Source organism: Aethina tumida, chromosome 2 (genome assembly GCF_024364675.1).
Source record: "Aethina tumida isolate Nest 87 chromosome 2, icAetTumi1.1, whole genome shotgun sequence".
In the NCBI taxonomy this organism is placed as follows: domain Eukaryota; kingdom Metazoa; phylum Arthropoda; class Insecta; order Coleoptera; family Nitidulidae; genus Aethina; species Aethina tumida.
In genome coordinates this window covers 17,519,827-17,546,193 of record NC_065436.1, presented here as the reverse complement: position 1 = coordinate 17,546,193, position 26,367 = coordinate 17,519,827, and the positions used below count along the sequence as shown (strand labels likewise).

The 26,367-nt window shown below is 29.9% G+C and overlaps 7 protein-coding genes across 7 annotated transcripts; 2 read left to right on the top strand and 5 right to left on the bottom strand.

Moving 5' to 3' along the window:
- The first annotated feature begins 11,693 nt into the window (after positions 1–11,693).
- On the top strand, positions 11,694–12,156 carry LOC109604141 (cuticle protein 16.5). The gene has a single exon (XM_020020670.2). The coding sequence runs from the start codon at positions 11,740–11,742 to the stop codon at positions 12,037–12,039; it is 300 nt and encodes a 99-aa protein (XP_019876229.1). The 5' UTR covers positions 11,694–11,739; the 3' UTR covers positions 12,040–12,156.
- A 2,076-nt stretch (positions 12,157–14,232) lies between these two features.
- Positions 14,233–14,571, bottom strand: LOC109604122 (uncharacterized). Its single transcript, XM_020020651.2, has one exon. It carries the CDS (start codon positions 14,569–14,571, stop codon positions 14,233–14,235), a length of 339 nt encoding a protein of 112 aa, XP_019876210.1.
- A 1,251-nt stretch (positions 14,572–15,822) lies between these two features.
- On the bottom strand, positions 15,823–16,161 carry LOC126264493 (uncharacterized). The gene has a single exon (XM_049962700.1). It carries the CDS (start codon positions 16,159–16,161, stop codon positions 15,823–15,825), a length of 339 nt encoding a protein of 112 aa, XP_049818657.1.
- A 1,253-nt stretch (positions 16,162–17,414) lies between these two features.
- Positions 17,415–17,753, bottom strand: LOC126264492 (uncharacterized). The gene has a single exon (XM_049962699.1). It carries the CDS (start codon positions 17,751–17,753, stop codon positions 17,415–17,417), a length of 339 nt encoding a protein of 112 aa, XP_049818656.1.
- A 4,297-nt stretch (positions 17,754–22,050) lies between these two features.
- LOC109604120 (cuticle protein 63-like) lies at positions 22,051–22,383 on the bottom strand. The gene has a single exon (XM_049962698.1). The coding sequence runs from the start codon at positions 22,381–22,383 to the stop codon at positions 22,051–22,053; it is 333 nt and encodes a 110-aa protein (XP_049818655.1).
- Positions 22,384–24,615: 2,232 nt separating this feature from the next.
- Positions 24,616–24,933, top strand: LOC126264491 (uncharacterized). Its single transcript, XM_049962696.1, has one exon. It carries the CDS (start codon positions 24,616–24,618, stop codon positions 24,931–24,933), a length of 318 nt encoding a protein of 105 aa, XP_049818653.1.
- An 818-nt stretch (positions 24,934–25,751) lies between these two features.
- LOC109604143 (uncharacterized) lies at positions 25,752–26,367 on the bottom strand. The gene has a single exon (XM_020020672.2). The coding sequence runs from the start codon at positions 26,125–26,127 to the stop codon at positions 25,807–25,809; it is 321 nt and encodes a 106-aa protein (XP_019876231.2). The 5' UTR covers positions 26,128–26,367; the 3' UTR covers positions 25,752–25,806.

Here is a 26,367-nt window from a genome sequence, read left to right as displayed (position 1 = left end):
ATACTCTCTCTGAATCTGTTGTAATGGTTCTACTGTAATGTAATGCAGTACATTAATTTTATCTCTTCAGGGTTATGTCAGATGCTGGTAAATCACATGTATACTCTACTCTCATTCCAAGAAAATGTGTTAAATATTTAAAAATAAATGGTAAATTAATTACTAATTGATTATTAATGGCTAAAATGGAAATTATATAAGTTAACGACAACAAGAAATTTTAAATAAAATTCGCATTTTAAAGTTATAGTCTAATTAATTTAATTGTGTTTATATTTCTTATAAATACAAAATTATATAATAATTAATGAAAAATATAATTTCTCTATTATAGCACCAGTTATTTATCACAATATAATTTCTCATTTATGTTATACGTCACATCATTCTCAAAATGTCCCTAATGAGAATAAAATTATATATAAAGTGGAAGGAAATTCCAAATATTAGTACTTCATTGGGTCAAAATGCCCACACATAAATGTCGTACTTAAATAATAATTTGGTAGTTATATAAACCAAGTAAATATTAAATTTTGTCATTAAAGCAAAAGCCTTTAATAATGAAGTGTCTCCTAATATTTCTAACAATTTTTACTTTAGTGTATTGTTTAGATGAAACTGAAAAACAAATTGACGACAGTGAAGGAAAAGATGAAGATCAAGTTACGAATCCACCTTTTTACAGTACCAGGATCTCACACGTAAATCCAGGTTTAACAGAATTTAAGGAAATGTTATATTTAAGCATGTATATTGGAAAAAATAAGACGAATCCATCTCTAAGATTGGAACATCATCAGACTGACAAACACGTGTTTGAAAAAAATCAAGACATGATTAAAAAAGTATTACCTTTACAATCTACAAGTATGAATACAAAGGACCTACTCAAGACTACGACCCAGCCAAAATTTAACCACACTAAAGAAATAATTGACTATGAAGTTCCACCCAGTCAGGAAGTCTCTTTACAGAAGATGATGGAAATAGAAGTTTAGATAAAGACGTAGTGAGTACCTAAGCCTGTGGCCTAAGTAAGACAAATCTGATGAATATTATGAAACTGTTACCCCCACTTTTTATGTTATTTGTTGCATCGCCATTGTTAGATAATAAAATTTATCACTAACTCACCATCACCAACTCCTTTTGTACATTATAAATTATTGAATTATACTTGTAAAGAGTTAAATAAAAGAGAAAATTATAAATGTTTGTGATGTACTACTGTTAATTGATGAACAAATCAACCAAACAAACTTTCAAGACAACCTGCAACCTAATCACATGAATTAAAAAAAATAATGACATTGTTTAATGACTTTTTAATATAAATTAATATTTATTTTAATCAATAATTGAAAGTAATTTGACAACATAATCCTGTTCCTATTTTAGATACATAAAAACTCAATTAATGTAACTTTAAAATGTTTTGATGTGAAACTGTTTTTAATGATAGTTTAATGTGTTAAGTTAAAAAGTATATTAAAAACTAAACATATCTCAGTCACAGTTTTTCCTTTGAGCAAAGATGCTAAAGATTATTATAGTATTAATTGTTACTAACGTGGTGACTACACGACCCTTCTTTATCGCTCAGTTTAGTTATACACCAAAGGATTCATCACAAGTAATTCCACTTTCACTCATCGACCACAATATTAGGAACTCATATGTAAGTCCAGATTTAATGAAATTACATAAAACGATGCGTTCAGTCTTCAAAATTGGAGGAATTAAGACAGATACATCTGATCAAACTACTAAACCTAACATGTCACTCTTGTCTGGAAAAAGTCAAGAGGTAAATCAACATGATAAATTACCAGAAGAAACAGAATTCACAAGTATGAATATAGAAAATGTACTTGAGATAACTACCCAGTCAATCTTGGATGATAAAGAAGGAATAATAGAAGATATGTTACCAGAAGAAACAGTGTTCACAAGTATGAATATAGAAAAAGTACTTGAGATAACTACCCAGTCAATATTGGACGACAAAGAAGGAAAAATAGAAGATACATTACCAGAAGAAACAGAATTCACAAGTATGAATATAGAAAACGTACTTGAGATGAGTACCCAGTCAATGTTTGGCGACAAAGGAGAAAAAATTGACAGTGAAGTTACCGTTTCACCTTTTGATAATATCAACAACTCAGATGTAAATCCAGATTTAATAAAATTAAATAAAATGGTGAGTTTAACTAACAAGATTGGAGAAATTAAGACGGACCCAGATGTGATATTGGAACAGCAAGCTGACAAATTCAATTTGCCATCTGAAAAATATCAATACGTTATTAAAGAAGATATATTATCGGAGGAATCCACAAATATTACTACAGACGATCTGACCAAGACGACTACCCACTCTAGGGTTGACGACAGTAAAGTAGTAAGTGACCCTCAAGTTACAGAAATTCCTATTTATAATTGGCTTAATTATACAACTCTAAACTCATTTCTACAATTTTTTTTACCTAGTCAAGATTTAGGAAATCAATTTAAAGGAGATAATTTTCCAACTAAAACAAACTCTTCTACTGAAAATAATATTGCAGAAAAGGTTAACAGTGAATTACAAATGGTTGCTGAAGGAAATAGAGTAACAGAATCCACAAGAGTAAATAGAGTGAACCCACTTACGACGACTACCCACATAAGATTTGACGATGGTGGAGGAAATATTCATTATCAGGTTACCGAATCACATTTTTTCAATAATTTAAATCATACCACCCCAAAATTATCACCCAGCACAACCTCAGTAATTTCCTCCAATGATGAAGTAGCTGAAGAATATGGAGTAAATGAATTTGGAACTACAAGTGAACCATTTATCAGCCGGTTAATTCATACAACCCAAATGCCACTCCAAATACTTCCATTAACGGAAATGTACCCTTTTACAGAAAATAATATTGAGACAAATTCTACAGAAAAGGTTGATAACAAATTAGAAATGATGACGGAGTCCACAAGTGTGAATACAGAGAGCCTACTTGGGATGACTATCCAGTCTAGCCTTGATGGCAGTCAAGATACTAAATCACCTTTTTCTAATGGATTAAGTCATACAACCCAAAAATCATTTCTACAAATTTTTTCACCCAATCCAACCACAATAAATCAGTCTAATGATGATGAAAAAGATAAACATGAACTTGAATTTACAAGAGAACCATTTATATCTTATCCCACGACGTCGCTACGAATACTTCCATTAAGGGGAACGAACAATTCATCTGACAATAATATTGAGGTAAATTCCAGAGCAAAACTTAATAGAAAATTAGACGTGGTTACCGAAATGAATGAAGTAACAGCTTCCACAAGTAGGAAGGACCCACTTGAGATGACTACCGAGTCCAAATTTGTGGATAGTGAAGGGAAACTTCCACCCCAAGTTGCCGACTCACCTGTTACTGATAGGCTAAGTCTTACAACTCAAAAAACATTTTCACAGATTTTTTCACCGAGTCGACACTCTCGGTCTAATTATGATGAAGGAAATAATGAGAATGGCTCAGATGAAACTTCAACTCATCCATTTATCAACCGACTAATTCAGTCAACTCAAAAACCATTTGTACAAATGTTTTCTCCAACTACAACCTCAACAAAACCCTCCAATGATAAAAACGTCGAATATGGAATAAATAAATTTGAAGTTGTAAATGAGCCATTTGTATGCTGTTCGTCGCCACAAACATTTACATTAACGAATACGAACACACCCACTGAAAAAAATATTGCTGTAAATCCTAAAGACAAATTTAATAGTAAATTAAAAATGGACACCGAAGAAACTAAGGTGTCAGAAATAAGTGCACTATCAGCAACTCAATTGCAACTAGCAAATGCAGAATTACGACTAGAAATATTGAAAATGAGACAGGACATCGCAGATATAAAGCAATCATTCGAAATGTTAACGAGTATTAATTTCAAACATGTCACTGATGAGGATAAATTTATTGATAATAATCATGTATATACAAAGCAGAAGTATAATATAAACAAAGTAGTCGAAACAACCACACCAATTTCTATATTTTTCGAGACCCAGTACCCCATATTGTACACTTCTTCCCCGTTAGAATAGGGCTGTGTTATCTATGTTAGTTTATAAAAAATATTAGCATTTATATGTAAATATTTATTTGAATAAAAACATTTTAGTTTGTTGCTTTTCCTTTCTCCTCTTACCCTATCAAGTTGTGAGATGCATAAATAAATTTTGACATTTAAATTATAAAAGCATTTTAATTTTATTACAAAATATAACTTTATTAAGATTGTTCGCACTATTAATTTTGTTTTTATTATGGACCAGGTTTTTGTGTAGGTGATCTACAGGATACATAATTAGACAAGGTATTTTAAAACAATTATATCAAGGTCGTTCTATTCTGTTTTGTTAAAGAGAATAAAAGAATGTATTCTGAATGTTAAACTTGGCATAATACAAGAACACATGTTATTTATTGAATAAATAAATTAAACAACATACAACTAAATTATAAATTAGTAAATTAACACAAAATTTAAAGGGAATTTTTTTATTAATTCTTTACGTCTGTTTTAAATTATTTAAGGAATTTGGCAATAATTTATTTAATGCATTATTCATCATTAAACCAAATGGGTAGAGTTACGTTCAGCACACACACACACACATAATTTTGCAAAAATATACATATTATAATGTATGATTATCATGCGTAACCAAAATATATAAAAGTAATGGTTTTTTGTATGGTCTAGTTATTTTGACATGTAGTTCACCATTTCTCAACACATTATTATACAGAACAAGAGGTTATTTTATTGGGCAACAGAAGTAGGTACTCCGAAGGTTCCTTGTAGTGAATCATGAGCGACATGTTGAAACGCGCATAACAGTTTTAGTTTAAATAATTACATGTAACAAATTCCAGTTCGCACTCCGTTTTAATATTAAATGGGAGACGCACAATTTGGTATTGCAATATTTAAATATTATTCCACAGGATCATGATAATAATCTTAAGTTAGATTTCGCAGTTTTTATTTTTAATAATTTAGATTTACACATAGTATCAAATTTATTGAAAAAAAAATATAAATTAAATAAGCATTAACAATTTATTAATAATGGTGTTACGCATCTTATTAATATTAAATAATTATTTTCACTATATAATTATAAGTGTAAACACATACAGTGTTAGCCAAAAGATACAAACTGTTTAATTTGTTATATATACACGGTGATTCACCTAAATTATTCATTACATGTTTAAAAATAATGTTGATTTGTTCTTCATTTCTTTACAATATTGGTAAAATTTCTATTTATATTCATTTGATATATATTGGGAATGTTTAGATCATCTGAAATTTTTTAATATTTAATTTTATTATGCAATAACATACATCAAGTTATTGATGTTTTAAAAAGCATAAAATGAAACGTAAATAATGGAAGCCCTGTATGTACTAATAATACCTCCTTATAGAATAGATGGTTAACGTGTATGTCGAAAATGAACTTTGCATAATCAAATTTTTGCAAAAAAAATTAATAATACAAAAATTAGGTAGAGTATATTTTAATTGCAATTAATACATAATTTAAAAAAGAAAAAATATACAGGATGTTTCTTTAAAAATTACAAATTTGATGACCTTATAGTATGAATGGTTTACACAATCAAATTTTTGGAAAAAAAAATAATAATTCAAAAATTAAGTAGAGTACATTTTAATTGCAATTATATACAAAATTTAAAAATCAAAAAATATACAGGGTGTTTCACTAAAAATTACAAATTTGATGTCCTTATAGAATGAATGGTCTTTGGTTAACGTGTATGTCAAAAATAAACTTTTCACGATCAAATTTTTGGAAAAAAATTAATAATTAAAAAATTAGATAGAGTACATTTTAATTGCAATTATATACATAATTTTAAAAACGAAAAATATAGAGGGTGTTTAATTAAAAATTACAAATTTGATGACCTTATAGAATAAATGGTCTTTGGTTAACGTGTATGTCAAAAATGAGCTTTACACAATCAAATTTTTGGAAAAAAAATAATAATTCAAAAATTAAGTAGAGTACATTTTAATTGCAATTATATACAAAATTTAAAAATCAAAAAATATACAGGGTGTTTCACTAAAAATTACAAATTTGATGTCCTTATAAAATGAATGGTCATTGGTTAACGTGTATGTCAAAAATGAGCTTTACACAATCAAATTTTCAGAAAAAAATTAATAATTAAAAAATTAGGTAGAGTACATTTTAATTGAAATTATATACATAATTTTAAAAACGAAAAATATACAGGGTGTTTCATTAAAAATTACAAATTTGATGTCCTTTTAGAATGATTTGTCTTTGGTTAAAGTGTATGTCAAAAATAAACTTTACACAATCAAAATTGGGCATTTTAATCAGAAAATGTCTAAATATTTGGAAAAAAATTAATAATTCAAGAATTAAGTAGAGTACATTTTAAGGGCAATTACATGCATAGTTTAAAAAACGAAAAATATACAGGGTGTTTCTCTAAAAATTACTAATTTGATGACCTTATAGAATGTGGGGTGTTTAGGGTGTTTTATTAAAAATTACAAATTTGATGTCCTTTTAGAATTTGTCTTTGGTTAACGTGTATGTCAAAAATAAACTTTACACAATCAAAATTGGGCATTTTAATTAGAAAATGTCTAAATATTTGAAAAAAAAAATTAATAATTCAAGAATTAAGTAGAGTACATTTTAAGGGGAATTACATATATAATTTAAAAAACGAAAAATATACAGGGTGTTTTACGGTTCAATATGAGACCAGAATTCTGTGACTATAAAAATCCTAGATTTTCGAGTAAGTTTTCTTTTTAACTTTTCTATCTACAATTTCCTCATAGAATTTAGATGGTCACTTTACTTTAATTGCTTTAATTTTGGACTCTTTCACCAGCTTTGATGGATGTTTTGGGTCATTATCATGTTGAGTGAGCATCTAAGATTCTGTAATATGTTCTCGTACATGAACCTCTCCATATTCCTTTTTTTTTCATATATTTTTTCCAAATATTTCAATAATATATGTTGAATGATAACACTTATAATTTTCTATACTGTACTATAATTATATTTTGATATACTTCATCGATATATGACCCAATCTTTAAGTTGAAACAGTTTTTGATTATACGGTAATAAAAGAAAACAGCTGAACTGAATAGTTAATATCTTTTGGTCCAATTTTAAAAAAAAAAAAATATATATATATATATGTTTATGATAATATTCAAAAGAAGTCATGAATATATAAGCAATAAGGAAGTAATCAAAAGTAATTAACAAAAATATAGATTTGCCATAGAATAAATATAACATTAAACAAACAAATTTGCAAATTAATGTAATATGTATGTATATTTTTTACTGAATCACAAAGTGAGTTGATTAATAATTATAGTGTAAATGGTGTAGTAAGTATGTTAATTTCATTGATATGTGTAATCAGATTAACATAACGTGCACAGTATTTACTATAAATAAAAGTAGTTTACGTCTAGGATGGTAAAGAAACTATTTCAAGTTCAAGGTTGGCGATCGCAGTAATACTACTAGTGAAAGCATTGGAGGTTGTTGACTGAAGATGCTGTCCTTATTTGTTTACAATGCAACTAACTTTTTTTAAATATTATTAGTTGTTAAGCACATTAAAATAAAAGTAGATGCTAACGTATTTAATATTATGTTTTATTATATAATAAAAAAAATCATTATGATCAAATATGTCACCAAGGCTGAAAATTATAGAATTAATTATAATTAAACTAAATGTTAATGTATACTTATAAAAATCAAAATAAACAAATAATAACAAAGTAATATTTAAATTTAATTTTCCTGTTCCAAATTCCAGACATTACTGTTGGTTAATAACGTTCGTTCATGGTTTTAAACTTATTGGAAATAGAGGATATGTTATAAAACAAGCATTAACATTCAGTGCAGAATCCGGTTGCACGACAATTTGATTTGCAAGAAGCACTTTGCATACTATTGCATCCTTAAGTGTGTGGTGCATGTTTACGTTTTAAATTTTTGGAAAACCGTTATTTTTATTTAAAATAAATTAAGTAATTAATTGGTGAACTGTATTGTCTTCTTATGACTCAATTAATTTTGGCAGTTTATGTGCACTATGTGGATCATTATGCTGTTTCATAAGAGAAAGTACAAGTTTGCGTGCAATTAAGTGTCATTTTAAGCAACTGAGTGTACTTTATGTAATTAAATGCATTTTCGTAACAATTATAACTTAATTATATCAAATTTTGCTTCATTTTTAAAACTTAAATAGTTTTTGTAATAAAGCACCTTAAAAACTAGATAAAATATATAGTTATGTGAAAAAAATAGGAACACTTGTATGAAATAAGTTGAAATGCACCTGGGTTACATTTTATTTAAGTTTATTCGAAATTACACATTAAATTGCCAACTGGGATCTTTAGGCTCGAAGACAATTGTCGGATGTTTGGCAGTTATTAAAAATAGAAACTTAACAACTAAGTTTAAATTAAAGAAATCCATTCAAATATATACATTTTTGGTAATTCTGAAATTGTCCCTATTTTATTTCCCATGAAAATTTAAAGAACTTTATAAATCATTTTTCTTTTATTTTTCTTAAAGGATTTTACAATTTTTTTTGAAGTGAAAACTTCTTTAGCTTCATTGGGGACTTTTTGGTAAGGGAAAATCTTGTAGGTTCGCGTCACCGACTTACTCGTGCTTCTTTTGTTAATAAATTCAGACAAATGAAAAAGTTGGTGATTTAGCTGGTAACCTCGGTTACTAGACCAACAAACTATGTGTCCACCGGTGTTTCAAGAAGTACCCGAAAACTAGGCCTTAAGAATAAAATCCCGGAAATAGTGCGTGAGTTACATCTGTACATTTGAGAGCATTTTGAAATCAGGTAAAATTTTACTAATGCAGTGGTTTCGTTAAAGGTCTCTGTTACTGTTTTGAAAGTGGAGGGTTTATAGAGGCAAATGCCGTCTGAAAGGAAGCTCTATATAGAAATATTCGAAATTTTCAGGATCATCTTTATTTCTGATGTACTTTCAAGGAAAAAATCAGCGTTCAATTCTCTTACTATCTGTTACCAACACCTTCAATATTATATATATATATATATATATATATATATATATATATATATATATACCAAATATCGTGAGGTGGAAATCAAGTGACCGGTTGTACATATTTTGGTTCCAATTACAATAGGAGGGATGTTTATTAAGAAACATACTTGTTTTTTATACCGTCAACTATATCTTAGAATAATTCAGTTTCTTTAGTTTCCTACAGCTAATTATTTTATTATTTTTATGTAGTTCCTAAATATTAAAGAGATTTGTAGAATTATGGAATCATTAGAATTATTGGAACAATTCAAAACACCAATTTAATTTAAAATAATTAATAATTTCTCTATTCATTGAAATTTAATTAACTTTTTTATTACTCTATAATTAATAAAATAATCTTCAATTTATTCATAGGAAATGATTATTCTGGAGAACGATTGTAAATTAATGAAATTAAATTACATCAGGATCACAAATAAAAAGTTTCACAATGATTTTGGTGACAAAATAAAGGAAATAAATAAGATTTTTGAAGTGAAAACTTCTTTAGCCGCGTTGGGCACTATTTGATAGGGGAAAATTTTATGGGTTCGCGTCACCGACATGCTCGTCCTTCTTTTGAATTTTACTAATGCAGTGGTTTCATTAAAGGCCTCCAGCTAAGTCGGAAATAATGAGTTTGACGCTAATATCTATTACTGTTTTGAAAGTGGAGGGTTCATAGAGGAGAATGCCGTCTGAAACGAATCTCTATATAGAAATATTCGAAATTTTCAGGATCATCTTTATTTCTGATGTACTTTCAAGGAAAAAATCTGTGCCCAATTCTCTTACCATCTGTTACCATCGCGCTCAATTTCGAAACTAATCGACAAGCAATGGATCTGGTATATTTATATATACCAAATATCGTGAAGGGTTAGTTTAGAAGGTAAATTTCCCAAATAATCGTTCAATATCAGTATTGATATCAAGTGACTAGTTGTACATATTTTGGTTCCAATTACAATCGAAGGAGGGATATTTATTAAGCAAAAGTAAAGCATACTTGTTTTTTATATCCTCAACAAACGTGTGTAAACTGAAAATTAGCCTTTCCTAACAAATAATAATTGATTTAATGTATTTTTAGAAGTGAAAACTTCTTTAGCCGCGTTAGGCACTTTTTGGTAGGGAAATATTATACGTTCGCATCACTGACACGATCATGAGTGGCGCACGCGCAGTGTGCTGTGCGCCTTAAACACTTTTTGGATGGGTGAAGTCTCGTGCGTTCGCGTCACCGACATGCTTACACCAGTATATCTGTAGCTATACAGTTGACGTATAGTGTTGTGTATATCTTATAAGTGAAATTGAATAGATTTAGTGAAAAATTTATTTAAATATGTCCAATGATCAAAAACTCAGTACTACAAAACATAAAACGACAATCGATGCCGCTTTTACGCGATATTTAGATAAATTTGAAGCAAACATTTTTATTTCTTACTTTAGTTATCAATATTTTTATCATATTATATCTTTTTTAGAACAAAAATTAAATAATTGATTGAAGTACAAAAAGTCTAAGTATTGTTGAAATTAATGATAACAATGATGCAAACAATTAAAATAATGTTAAAAATCAAGTATATTGAAATTTAAGTAAATACAAATACTATCCATAAATAATATGATTGTATATTAATTGTTTTTTCCATTGAATTGTATTTATATTTTGTCATGATCTTGTATAGCTCGCAATATATTTATATAATAAAAAACCACATAAACATGCATAAAATTGTTGCTTGGAGTGTCAATAGATGTGAAAACTAAATTAAAATTTCAAATTTTACTACTAAAAGTTCTAAGTTTTCACTAATATCAAAAGTCTCTATAACTGCCAACTTTATTTTTTATTAATATTTTTACTCTAGAGTACTTAAAAATAAATACTTCTTTCAAAACTTATTGAAAACAGTGGTTTAAGTTGCATTTTTTCTATATACCAACAAGTGTCCTTATTATTTTCCACATAACTGTATATTTAGGTATTACTCTAAAAACTAATTACTAATTTGATTGGAGAACAGATTAGGTTAGATTTTATATCATCTAATTATGTTTTTTTTTATAAATTATACGTTACTAAAAAAAGGTAATAACAACTTTAGTGCGCATTTGGCTATTACAAAACGCACGTAAACATCCTGAAATGTTTTTATTTATATATGACGAAAGAACATTATACATTTCGACTAATATGACGTAATGATCGTAAATATAAAGTGCTAGAAAAAAAAAACAATTATTAAAGAATTAGAGCCCAGCTACATATAATATAATTAAGGTATGCGGACATAAAATAACGACACAGGCTTCTATTATAGTGACCAAACCTTGCAAGGTCAAGTTTTTCATCACGTACCACATCCGTACTGCAACGCCAAGGTTCGATTTAGGGTGTGTGCCAACGCTCGCGACGATTACTATAAAATCCCACGTCACGATCCGCAAATCATCAGTCTCAGTTTGTCTACAGCACAACACAGACCTATTTCAATAAACATGTTCAAATTGGTGGTGTTGTCCGCTCTCTTGGCTATTGCCGCCGCTCGTCCAGGCCTCTTGGCCCCAGCTGTCTACAGCTCCGCCATCGTGGGCTCCGTACCAACCTCCATCAGCGAAAGCAGCTCCTCGATTGTGCACAGCGCCGCTCTGGCTCCAGTCGTGCACGCCGCTCCAGTCGTACACTCCGCTCCGCTCGTTGCCGCCGCTCCGGTAGTGCACTCCGCCGCTCTGGTGCACTCCGCTCCACTCGTTTCCGCTTACGCCCACGCCCCAGCTTTGTCTGTGCATCCATGGTAATGATGAAGTGGTGGCTTGAAGCCGTATGAGGCAGTAGACAAATTACTGTTTAAAAATGTTCCTGTTTTTGTTGTCCCGCATTTCTATGTAAAATAAAAATTTCTACACACAAATTGGTTTACCTTGTTTTATTCAAAATAAACACCCTGTTCCTTAATAATTAATTAATTTAACTCTTTTTTATATATTTAAATAAAAATATAATTTTTCGAATGTATATATTTCTATGTTATTACATTAAACTTATTATCAAGAGATCTCAAATCTCGAAGAAGTTTTTGTTTTAGTTGCTTTGGCTCCATTTGTGTCCTTTAGAGCCCTTAATATATCCAGGTTTAATAAAAAGGAGCTATAACTTTCATCTGTAAATATATCAAATGAAATCTTAAAAAGATCTATTTTTGAACATTTTAAATATAATGATTAATTGATTTTATAATTACTTATTATAGTTTGGATCACTATTATCATAAATTGTTTCAAAATAAAAATTTTTCAATTTTGAAATTGTATCAAAAACAGTTTACTGCATTAATCATTGATTAATTAGAATCATAAAATCTTAAGTACTTAAATAAAAGTACAACTTGTAGAATAGTATATTTAAGTGTTTAAGTTTAAATATAATAAAAACATTATGTTGTTTTATTATTAATTGCCATAAATTTTAAATCATAAATTATTGAATAAAGAATAGTTAAATTATTATGAATTTTATCATTTACTAACTCAATTCGATAGTTATTTACCACATACGTAATTTATAGATATTTTATAAATATATCATTAAGTTTAAAAATAGTAATTAAGTTTTAAAAGAATATATAAAATGTTTTTTAATATTATTGAGTTACTTAAGCCTTTCATTTCAATTCAATAAAGAATTGATAAACCAAATATGTTAATTATATTAAAAACAAAATGTCAAGCTTTGGTCAAACTGATAGATTCCGGAATGATTGGTCCAGCAACGGGGGCACTGAGCACACTTGGAGCCAAAAGTCCTGGTTTAGCAGCAGCAAGGGCTACGAAAGCAGCGAAAACTACGAATTTGAACATTTTGTTTGAACTGATGTTTAGATATACAACTGATATTTTGTTGATACATTTCGGTTTATATAGTAAATTTATTCTTTGGGCTGGGTTCCAACCTTCGCGAATCTTTTGCAATATTGTCTCCAAATTCATCATACAAACCATGTTACTAATGTGTTTTTTTTGTCTTATTATCATCCTATAATATTATAATTATGTCTCGGGGATATAGTTTCTGTTTTTGTTGCCTTTGTTCCAATTGTATGCTTTAGCCACCTCCTCACATCCAGGTCTGACATAAAGAAGTGCAATATGGACAGGTTGTTTTTCAATGTTTGTAAACATTGCCGCTACTAAGCCAACAAAAATCCAAGACAGAAACATGAACAACCCCTATATAGTCCAAAAGTTATTATGCAGACTGCCATATCATCAATAAACCTTATATATTTGAAAACCGGCGACGGAAGGCACTTATGGTAAACAGTACTGCGACATGTTAAAAATCTTTTTGGTTTCTAAAACTTCAGGAATTTGAATTTTTTAATATGGAAATATGATTCTAACAAGATGGGGCCACTTGTAGTTTGTTTTATTGAATTTACAAATACCCCTTACTATTTCTGGATGCCCCTGTATATAAACAACGTTTTGCCATATAAAGCACTGAATTATTAAAATCATAAAAGCTTAATATTCCAGTCTACAAATTGAACTTTAATTTAATTTTGTAGAATAGTTTAAGAGGTTTATAGAATAACAAAAACATTATTGTTTTATTATCAATTTACATAAATTGTTATCAAAAAGTGTTTCATAAATTTATGAAACATAAATTTTTAAATTAATTAAATAAATTCTATCAATTACTGAATCAATTCGATTTTCATAGTGCCTAAACTGTAAATAATTTATAGTTATTTTATGAACTTATTATTATGTTTAAAAAAAATAATTAAATTTTAAAAGAATATTATTCAAGGAATATTAATATTTTCGAGTTCTTAAACCTTTCATGTCGTTATTTAATAATTTACTCCAATTCCAAATAGAGAATTGGTATACCAAATATGTTAATTATATTAAAATACAAAATGTCTATTTTTGTTGTTTAAATGTTTTATTTACATTTTATACATTTACAACTGTCAATCTCATTCACCAAGCTTGAACAAGAGGGGCTGAGTGCACAGACACAGCTGGAGCAGCGGAAATCAGTGGAGCACCAGCTACGAGAGAGGCAGATCTCACAATAGCACCAGCACCTAAGAGTGGAGCAGGAGCGACGAGTCCAGAAGAGGCAATAAGTCCGGAAGAAGCGACGAGTGGAGCGGAAGCCACCAAAGGAGCACTTGGCAAAACGGAAGCTTTGGTCAAACTGATAGATTCCGGAATGATTGGTCCAGCAACGGGGGCACTGAGCACACTTGGAGCCAAAAGTCCTGGTTTAGCAGCAGCAAGGGCTACGAAAGCAGTGAAAACTACGAATTTGAACATTTTGAACTGTTTGTTTTAGAAGTTTAGATAAACAACTGACATAATTTGTCGATTATTTTCGGTTTATATACTAAATTTATTCTTTGGGCTGGGTTCCAACCTTCGCGAATCTTTTGCAATATTGTCTCCAAATTCATCATGCAAACCATATTACTAATGTGTTTTTTTGTGTTATTATAATCCTATAATATTATAATTAAGTCTCGGTGATATAGTTCCTGTTTTTGTTGCCTTTGTTCAAATTGTGTGCTTTAGCCACCTCCCTACATCCAGGTCTGACAAAAAGAAGTGCAATAAGTATAGGTTGTTGCAGTACTCTATAGATTTAGTAGCCATGGAAATGTGTGCTCCAAGGTTTCTCAATGTTTGTAAACATTCTGTTTAGTGATGAAGCGAACATTCACTTAAATGGTCACGTAAACAAATAGAACCGCCGCTACTGGGCCAACGAAAATCCAAGACAGAAACATGAACAACCCCTATACAGTCCAGAAGTTATTGTGCAGACTGCCATATCTGGTGAATACATCATTAAACCTTATATTTTTGAAAACCGTCGAGGGAAGCACTTACTGTAAACAGTAAGAAACATGTTAAGAAATTTCTTGGTCTCTCAAATTTCAGGAGTTTGAATTTTTTAATATAGATATATGATTCTAACAAGATGGAGCCACTTGTAGTTTGTTTTATTGAATTTACAAATACCCCCTACTATTTCTGGATGCCTTGTATATAAACAACGTTTTGCCGTATAAAACACTGAATTATTAAAATCATAAAAGTTTAATATTTCAGTCTACAAATTGAACTTTAAGTTCATTGTATAGAATAGTTTAAGTGGTTTATAGATATAATAAAAACATTATTGTTTTATTATCAATTTACATAAATTGTTATCAAAAAGTATTTCACAAATTTATGAAACATAAATTTTTAAATTGACTAAATAAATTCCCTCAGTTACTGTCTCAATTCGATTTTAATAGTCCATAAACACTGTAAGCAATTTATAATTAATTTATGAACTTATTATGTTTAAAAAAAGTAATTAAATTTTAAAAGAATATTATTCAAGGAAAATTAACATTTTCGAGTTCTTAAACCTTTCATGTCGTTATTTAATAATTTACTCCAATTCCAAATAGAGAATTGGTATACCAAATATGTTAATTATATTAAAACACAAAATGTCTATTTTTGTTGTTTAAATGTTTTATTTACACTTTATACATTTACAACTGTCAATCTCATTCACCAAGCTTGAACAAGAGGGGCTGAATGTACAGACACAGCTGGAGCAGCGGAAATCAGTGGAGCACCAGCTACGAGTGGGGCAGATCTCACAATAGGACCAGCTCCTAAGAGTGGAGCAGGAGCGACGAGTCCAGAAGAGGCAATAAGTCCGGAAGGAGCGACGAGTGGAGCGGAAGCCACCAAAGGAGCACTTGGCAAAACGGAAGCTTTGGTCAAACTGATAGATTCCGGAATGATTGGTCCAGCAACGGGGGCACTGAGCACACTTGGAGCCAAGAGTCCTGGTTTAGCAGCAGCAAGGGCTACGAAAGCAGCGAAAACTACGAATTTGAACATTTTGAACTGTTTGTTTTAGAAGTTTAGATGAACAACTAACATAATTTGTCGATTCTTTTCGGTTTATATAGTAAATTTATTCTTTGGGCTGGGTTCCAACCTTCGCGAATCTTTTGCAATATTGTCTCCAAATTCATCATGCAAACTAAATTGCTAATGTGTTTTTTGTCTTATTATCATCTTGTAATATTATAATTAAGTCTCGGAGATACAGTTCCTGTTTTTGTTGTCTTTGTTCCAATTGTGTGCTTTAGCCATCTCCTCACATCCAGATTTGACAAAAAGAAGTGTAATAAGGATAGGTTGTTGCAGTACTCTATAGATTTAGTAGCCATGGAAATGTGTGCTCCAAGGTTTCTCAATGTTTGTAAACATTCTGTTTAGTGATGAAGCGAACTTTCACTTAAATGGTCACGTAAACAAATAGAACCGCCGCTACTGGGCCAACGAAAATCCAAAACAGAAACATGAACAACCCCTATATAGTCCAAAAGTTATTGTGCAGACTGCCATATCTGGTGAATACAGCATTAAGCAAAATATTTTTGAAAACTGGCGAAGGCAAACACTTACACTAAACAGTATTGCGACATGTTAAAAAACTTTTTGGTTTCCCAAACTTCTGGAATTTGAATTTTTTAATATGGAAATATGATTCTAACAAGATGGGGCCACTTGTAGTTTGTTTTATTGAATTTACAAATACCCCTTACTATTTCTGGATGCCCCTGTATATAAATAACGTTTTGCTGTATAAAGCACTGAATTATTAAAATCATAAAAGCTTAATGTTCTACTCTACAAATTGAACTTTAAGTTCACTTTGTAGAATAGTTTAAGTGGTTTATAGATATAATAAAAACATTATTGTTTTATTATCAATTTACATAAATTGTTATCAAAAAGAATTTCACAAATTTATGAAGCATAAATTCTTAAATTAATTAAACAAATTTTATCAATTTTTGAGTCAATTCGATTTTTATAGTGCGTAAACACTGTAATTAACTTATAATTAATTTATGAACTTATTTTTATGTTTAAAAAAATAATTAAATTTTAAAAAATATTGTTCAAGGTATATTAATATTTTCGAGTTCTTAAACGTTTCATGTCGTTATTTAATAATTTACTTCAATTCCAAATAAATAATTGGTAAACCAAATATGTTAATTATATTAAAATACAAATGTCAATTTTTGTTATTTAAATATTTTATTTACACTTTATACATTTACAACTGTCAATCTCATTCACCAAGCTTGAACAAGAGGTGCTGAGTGTACAGACACGGCTGGAGCAGCTGAAATCAGTGGAGCACCAGCTACGAGTGGGGCAGATCTCACAATAGCACCAGCACCTAAGAGTGGAGCAGGAGCGATGAGTCCAGAAGAGGCAATAAGTCCAGAAGAAGCGATGAGTGGAGCAGAAGCCACCAAAGGAGCACTTGGCAAAACGGAAGCTTTGGTCAAACTGATAGATTCCGGAATGATTGGTCCAGCAACGGGGGCACTGAGCACACTTGGAGTCAAAAGTCCCGGTTTAGCAGCAGCAAGGCCTACGAAAGCAGCGAAAACTACGAATTTGAACATTTTGAACTGTTTGTTTTAGAAGTTTAGATAAACAACTGACATAATTTGTGGATTCTTTTCGGTTTATATACTAAATTTATTCTTTGGGCTGGGTTCCAACCTTCGCGAATCTTTTGCAATATTGTCTCCAAATTCATCATGCAAACCATGTTACTAATGTGTTTTTTTGTCTTATTATCATCCTATAATATTATAATTATCTCGGGGATATAGTTCCTGTTTTTGTTGCCTTTGTTCCAATATAGATTTAGTAGCCATGGAAATGTGTGCTCCAAGATTTCTCAATGTTTGTAAACATTCTGTTTAGTGATGAAGTGAACTTTCACTTAAATGGTCACGTAAACAAATAGAACCGCCGCTACTGGGCCAACGAAAATCCAAGACAGAAACATGAACAACCCCTATATAGTCCAAAAATTATTGTACAGACTTTCATATTTGGTGAATACATCATTAAACCTTATATTTTTGAAAACCGGCGAGGACAAGCACTTACGGTAAACAATATTGCGACATGTTAAGAAACTTTTTGGTTCCTCAAACTTCAGGAAATTGATTTTTTTATTATGAAAATATGATTCTAACAAGATGGGGCCACTTGTAGTTTGTTTTATTGAATTTACAAATACCCCTTACTATTTCTGGATGCCTCTGTATATAAACAACGTTTTGCCGTATAAAGCACTGAATTATTAAAATCATAAAAGCTCAATGCTCTAGTCTAGAAATTGAAATTTAAGTTCATTTTGTAGAATAATTAAAGTGGTTTGTATATATAATAAAAACATTATTATTTTATTATCAATTTACATAAATTGTTATCAAAAAGTATTTCACAAATTTATGAAACGTAAATGTTTAAATTAACTAAATAAATTCAGTCAATTACTGACTCAATTCGATTATTGTAGTCCATAATCACTGTAAGCAATTTATAGTTAATTTATGAACTTATTATGTTTAAAAAAAATAATTAAATTTTAAACGAATATTATTCAAGGAATATTAATATTTTCGAGTTCTTAAACCTTTCATTTGATAATTTACTCCAATTCCAAATATAGAATTGGTATACCAAATATGTTAATTATATTAAAATACAAAGTGTCTATTTTTGTTATTTAAATATTTTATTTACACTTTATACATTTACAACTGTCAATCTCATTCACCAAGCTTGAACAAGAGGGGCTGAGTTTACAGACAGGGCTGGAGCAGCGGAAATGAGTGGAGTACCAGCTACGAGTGGGGCAGATCTCACAATAGCACCAGCACCTAAGAGTGGAGCAGGAGCGACGAGTCCAGAAGAGGCAATAAGTCCAGAAGAAGCGACGAGTGGAGCAGAAGCCACCAAGGGAGCACTTGGCAAAACGGAAGCTTTGGTTAAACTGATAGATTCCGGAATGATTGGTCCAGCAACGGGGGCACTGAGCACACTTGGAGCCAAAAGTCCCGGTTTAGCAGCAGCAAGGGCTACGAAAGCAGCGAAAACTACGAATTTGAACATTTTGAACTGTTTGTTTTAGAAGTTTAGATAAACAACTGACATAATTTGTCGATTCTTTTCGGTTTATATAGTAAATTTATTCTTTGGGCTGGGTTCCAACCTTCGCGAATCTTTTGCAATATTGTCTCTAAATTCATCATGCATTCCGTGTTGCTAATGTGTTTTTTATTTTATTTTCATCCTATGATATTATAATTAGGTCAACTTAAATTTGATTTTACAAAACGAGAAACTTGGCGTTGTTCAAGGTTTTTAAAAAAATTAGAGCACGGAACATCCCGTTTCAAGAGACTACTTCGAGACTAATAATTTAAACTAATTAACTGATAATTGATTGACAAAAAAAAAATTGAAAAAAAAAAATAATTCATTATTCCTTTTTTATTATTATTATTATTTTTTTCATTTCGAATTATTCGTATTCCATACATCTTTTGAATTCCTTCACTTTTACTTCATTTGTTGGTGTTGATCCTACTCCATTATCATAGCTGAATTTGTAATTAATTAGTGTATATTAATTTATTTTATCTCACTAATCAAAAATAGTTTGAATTGAATAATTATTTAATTTAAAATTATTAATTAATAGAATCCAGTAATACCTAATGTTAATTGTTACAATTTTAATTATTACAAAAAAATAATTATTAGAATTGTATAATTAATTAATTGAGAAATTTTAAAATAAAATTAATAAAATTACAATATTTTACTAGAAAAAGAGTTGTTTGAATTATGGTGAATGCACACAACCCTGAATACATTACCTATTATACTGAGTTTGTGCAAAATAAAATCTACATTTCAGATTCTACAAGAATACAACTTATATATAAAATAAAACTTCAATAATTGATCAAAGGAAACATAATAATAAATTTCTCACATATGTAACAGATTAGTAGTTACACTGTGAGTTAAAGAAATGACAGCATGTAAAAAAGAAACTCCATTTCGATTATTCATTAACTAAAGTAGTTTCATCAAAGCAATTTTAAATATGAAGTATACATATAAGTACTTTGAAATTTGAAGAATTTCTTTTCAATAACTCCGAATACTTACTCCGACATTTAATTAGTTATTATGAATGGACAGAGTTTAAAAAAATCTGGTAAAGTCGAGAAATCCTAATTTAAAAGTGTAAACAACAATCAAATAAAGAGTAATCTTATATATTTAATTTATATTGAATCAATTGTGTGATATTTATTTGAAACTCTCTTTGTAAATGGTTTTTGAATATTTTTTATATTTTTTTAAATCAAATGGGATATTGTTTTAATTGTAAAAACATTCTTATCAGATATATATAAATCTATTCACATCAATTTTAATGCCACAGTAACAAAAGCAACTCGTTTTATAAAATTCAATTTAAATTGATCTAATTTTAATATTTTATGATGAAAATAAGATAAAAAACACATTAGTAATTCGGAATGCATGATGAATTTGTGAACAATATTGCAAAAGTTTCGCGAAGGTTGGAACCCAGCCCAAAGAATAAATTTACTATATAAACCGAAAAGAATCGACAAATTATGTCAGTTGTTTATCCAAACTACTAAAACACAGTTCAAAATGTTCAAATTCGTAGTTTTCGCTGCTTTCGTAGCCCTTGCTGCTGCTAAACCAGGACTTTTGGCTCCAAGTGTGCTCAGTGCTCCCGTTGCCGGACCAATCATTCCGGAATCTATCAGTTTGACCAAAACTTCCGTTTTGCCAAGTGCTCCTTTGGTGGCTTCTGCTCCACTCATCGCTTCTTCCGGACTTATTGCCTCTTCTGGACTCGTCGCTCCTGCTCCACTCTTAGGTGCTGGTCCTATTGTGAGATCTGCCCCACTCGTAGCTGGTGCTCCTCTGATTTCCGCTGCTCCAGCCCTGTCTGTACAATCAGCCCCTCTTGTCCAAGCTTGGTGAATGAGATTGTCAGTTGTAAATGTATAAAATGTAAATAAAATATTTAAACAACAAAAAGTGACATTTTTTGTTTTAATATAATTAACATATTTGGTTTCCCAATTTCAATTTAGAATTGAAGTAAATTATTAATATAACAGCAGAGACTTAAGTACCTCAAAAATATTAAAATATCTTTTATTATATTCTTTTGAAATTAAATCACATTATTATTTTTTAACATAATAACAAATTTATGAAATGAATAACTTACAGTGTTTACTCATTTATATAAACAATATTTTTATAATACATTCAAATTACTTATAAATATAAACAAGCTGATTTTTTATTTTAGTACTTAAGCTTTCGTTGTTTTAATTATTATATTAGTAAAACATTTTTTATATAACTTAGGAATTCAAAAATAATTTTTATTTTGAAACATGGTGATCAAAACATTAATTAGTTATAGTTATAATGTAAATGAACCATACAATAATTTTTATTTATTTTAAAAAATGAAACAGACTCCTTAAAATATAAATCATCAAAAATTTATTGCTTCTATTTATCAAATCTCGATATAATGATCTGAGTCATAACAAAATATTTATAACATCTAAGAATTTCTCTTAATAAAATATAAAAATCCTAATTAAATTAATATATGATAATTTTATAATACACCATTTATTAAGATAACTTTATATCATAAAAAAAATTATAAAAATATTTTTTTATTTTTAAAGTTTTAATATTGACTTTTCATATTCTAAACTATAAATTTAATATATTTACTGTTAACACAAATAAAACAAAATTTTTGTAAAAATATGTTTATTGTATATTTACAAATTTTGATATATTTATATACATTTCAATTTACCAAGCTTGAACAAGAGGAGCCGAGTGAACAGCTGGAGCAGCAGAAATCAAAGGAGCACCAGCGATGAGGGAGGCAGATCTCACGATTGGGGCAGCATTTACAAGTGGAGCAGAAGCAACAAGTCCGGGAGAAGCAATGAGTCCAGAAGAAGCGACGAGTGGAGCAGAAGCCAACACAGGAGCACTTGGCAAAACGGAAGCTCTAGTTAAGCTGATAGATTGAGGAATAATTGGTCCAGCTGCAGGAGCGCTAAGGAGGCTTGGAGCTAAAAGTCCTGGTTTGGCAGCAGCAACGGCTACCAAGGCAGCAAGTACTACGAATTTGAACATTTTTATTAATTGTTTTTGTTGTACTGTGGACGAACAAATACTGAATGTTATTAATTTTGTTTACTCGTTTTATAGTTGGCCAGTGAACTGTGGGTATATCAACAAAACTTGTTTATGCAATACATTCTAAAAATTCATCATTCCCCAAATCCATTTTTGTCTTTGTTCAGATCTTGTGAGAATAAATTATGCTAATAACTTAAGGCCACAAATTTGTTAAGTAGCTGTTTTGTGCATGAGGTATTTTTAAAGCACATTGCGTTTGTGATGTTAAACCCAACCCAAAAATTCACTATATAAGTCAAGTGCAGTTAACGAAATACATCAGTTGCTTAATCAACCTATAAAACATAATATTCAAAATGTTCAAATTCGTAGTTCTCGCTGCCCTCGTAGCAATAGTTGCTGCCAAAACAGGACTTGTAGCTCCAGGTCTTCTCAGTTCCCCCATTGCCGGACCAATTATTCCACAATCCATCAGTTTAACCAAAACTTCATTGTTGCCCAGTGCTCCTTTGGTTCCGTCTCCACTCATCGCTTCATCCGGACTCGTCGCTTCTTCGCCACTTCTAGGTGCTGCTTCTGTAGTACGCTCTGCGTCTTTGATAGCTGGCGCTCCTTTAATTTCCAGCGCCCCAGCTGTATCTATAAATGCAGCACCCCTTGTTCAGGATTGGTAATTTGACTAGAGAATTTAAAGACTTAATAAATTAATAAAATTGTATACATTATGTTTTGTTTACAATTACTTAAATTATTTTTATATCTTAATATATCATACAATTTTAAATAAATATACTAATTTTGATAGATCACTTAGCAAAAGTAAATATCAAGTTATGTATCGCAGTGGAATAATCCTGAGTTGGTAGGTATTATAATAATTTAAGGTGGAAATCAAATATAATGAAAAGCAATCTGAAATTATGAATTTAATTCTCCTCTTGCAATATTTGTGTTACACAAAAAATTATTCCATTATTAATTCTTATTCAAATATTTTCTTAAATTTCACCCTCAATATTTGGATAATAAAAGTAATATATATGATTTAATATTTAGCAGAAAACTATTCAACTACACATTTAATAACATTTCCATTTACTCATTAATCTTAATTATTTTCTGCTTATTTATTGTTTATATTTGATTTAATTTTACATATTATTTAACATAAAGAACTAAGTGCATAACAATTATACTGATATATTTCATTTGATACATATAAAAGTTAAATGAAGCATGATAATTTAATTTGACTCTCCGTTAAAATGAATAAATGTATTTTGAAATAAGTTTAATTTTTTTGACTAAAAAATCCTCAAATTAATTAAATATATACCGATTTTAATGTCTTTGATCTTAATGAATTTTGAGAGTGTCTTCATGTATGACAGAGGCTGTAAAAGATTATATTAATAATTTACTTCAATTTTAAATTGGTTGGAATTGGTAAATCATATATTTCATTATATTAAAATACAACAATCAGTTTTTGTTGTTTAAATATTTTATTTACATTTTATACATTTACAACTGACAATCTCATTCACCAAGTTTGAACAAGAGGGGCTGGAGCAGCGGTAATCAGAGGAGCACCAGCTACGAGTGGGGCAGATCTCACAATAGGACCAGCACCTAAAAGTGGAGCAGGAGCGACGAGTCCAGAAGAGGCAATAAGTCCAGAAGAAGCAACAAGTGGAGCAGAAGCCAACACATGTGCACTTGGCAAAACGGAAGCTCTAGTCAGACTGATGGATTGTGGAATAATTGGTGCAGCTGCAGGAGTGCTAAGGAGGCTTGGAGCTAAAAGTCCTGGTTTGGCAGCAGCAACGGCTACCAAAGCAGCAAGTACTACGAATTTGAACATTTTTATTAATTGTTTTTGTTGTACTGTGGACGAACAAATACTGAATCTTATTAATTTTGTTTGCTCGTTTTATAGTTGGCCAGTGAACTGTGGGTATATCAACAAAACTTGTTTATGCAATACATACTAAAAATTCATCATTCCCTAAATCCATTTTTGTCTTTGTTCAGATCTTGTGAGAATAAATTATGCTAATATCTTAAGGCCACAAATTTGTTAAGTAGCTGTTTTGTGCATGAGGTATTTTTAAAGCACATTGCGTTTGTGATGTTAAACCCAACCCAAAAATTCACTATATAAGTCAAGTGCAGTTAACGAAATACATCAGTTGCTTAATCAACCTATAAAACATAATATTCAAAATGTTCAAATTCGTAGTTCTCGCTGCCCTTGTAGCAATAGTTGCTGCCAAACCAGGACTTGTAGCTCCAGGTCTTCTCAGTTCCCCCATTGCCGGACCAATTATTCCACAATCCATCAGTTTAACCAAAACTTCATTGTTGCCCAGTGCTCCTTTGGTTCCGTCTCCACTCATTGCTTCATCCGGACTCGTCGCTTCTTCGCCACTTCTAGGTGCTCCTTCTGTAGTACGTTCTGCGTCTTTGATAGCTGGCGCTCCTTTAATTGCCAGCGCCCCAGCTGTATCTATAAATGCAGCATCCCTTGTTCAGGCTTGGTAATTTGACTAGAGAATTTAAAGACTTAATAAATTAATAAAATTATATACATTATGTTTTATTTACAATTACTTAAATTATTTTCATATCTAAATATATCATACAATTTTAAATAAATATACTAATTTTGATAGATCACTTAGCAAAAGTAAATATTAAGTTATGTATCGCAGTGGAATAATCCTGAGTTGGTAGGTATAATAATAATTTAAGGTGGAAATCAAACATAATAAAAAGCAATCTGAAATTATGAATTTAATTCTCCTCTTGCAATATTTGTGTTACACAAAAAATTCTTTCATTATTAATTCTTATTCAAATATTTTCTTAAATTTCACCCTCAATATTTGGATATAAAAGTAATATATATATATGATTTATTATTTATTAGAAAACTATTCAACTACACATTTAATAACATTTTCAGTTACTCATTAATCTTAATTATTTTCTGCTTATTTATCGTTTATATTTGATTTAATTTTACATATCATTTATCATAAAGAACTAAGTGCATAACAATTATACTGATATATTTCATTTGATACATATAAAAGTTAAATGAAGCTTGATAATTTAATTTGACTCTCCGTTAAAATGAATAAATGGATTTTAAAATAAGTTTAATTTTTTTTACTAAAAAATTCTTAAATTATTTAAATATATACCGATTTTAATGTCTTTGATCTTACTGAATTTTGAGAATGTCTTCATGTATGACAGAAGCAGTAAAAGATTATATTAATAATTTACTTCAATTTAAAATTGGTTGGAATTGGTAAAGCATATATGTTCATTATATTAAAATACAACAATCACTTTTTGTTGCTTAAATATTTTATTTACATTTTATACATTTACAACTAACAATCACATTCACCAAGCTTGAACAAGAGGGGATGGAGCTGCGGAAATCAGAGGAGCACCAGCTACGAGTGGGGCAGATCTCACAATAGGACCAGCACCTAAAAGTGGAGCAGGAGCGACGAGTCCAGAAGAGGCAATAAGTCCAGAAGAAGCAACAAGTGGAGCAGAAGCCAACACAGGAGCACTTGGCAAAACGGAAGCTCTAGTCAGACTGATGGATTGTGGAATAATTGGTGCAGCTGCAGGAGTGCTAAGGAGGCTTGGAGCTAAAAGTCCTGGTTTGGCAGCAGCAACGGCTACCAAGGCAGCAAGTACTACGAATTTGAACATTTTTATTAATTGTTTTTGTTGTACTGTGGACAAACAAATACTGAATAATTTGAATTTTGCCGGTCCTTTTTATAGTGAGCCAGTGAATAGTGGTATATCGACTAACTTATTGGTTTATGCAATATGTTTTAAAAATTAATCATACTCTAAACTTAAATTATGTTAATAACCTAATTAAAACTAACAAAAAATCTTTTTGTCCATGATGTATTATTAAATGATATTGCGTTTGTGATTCTT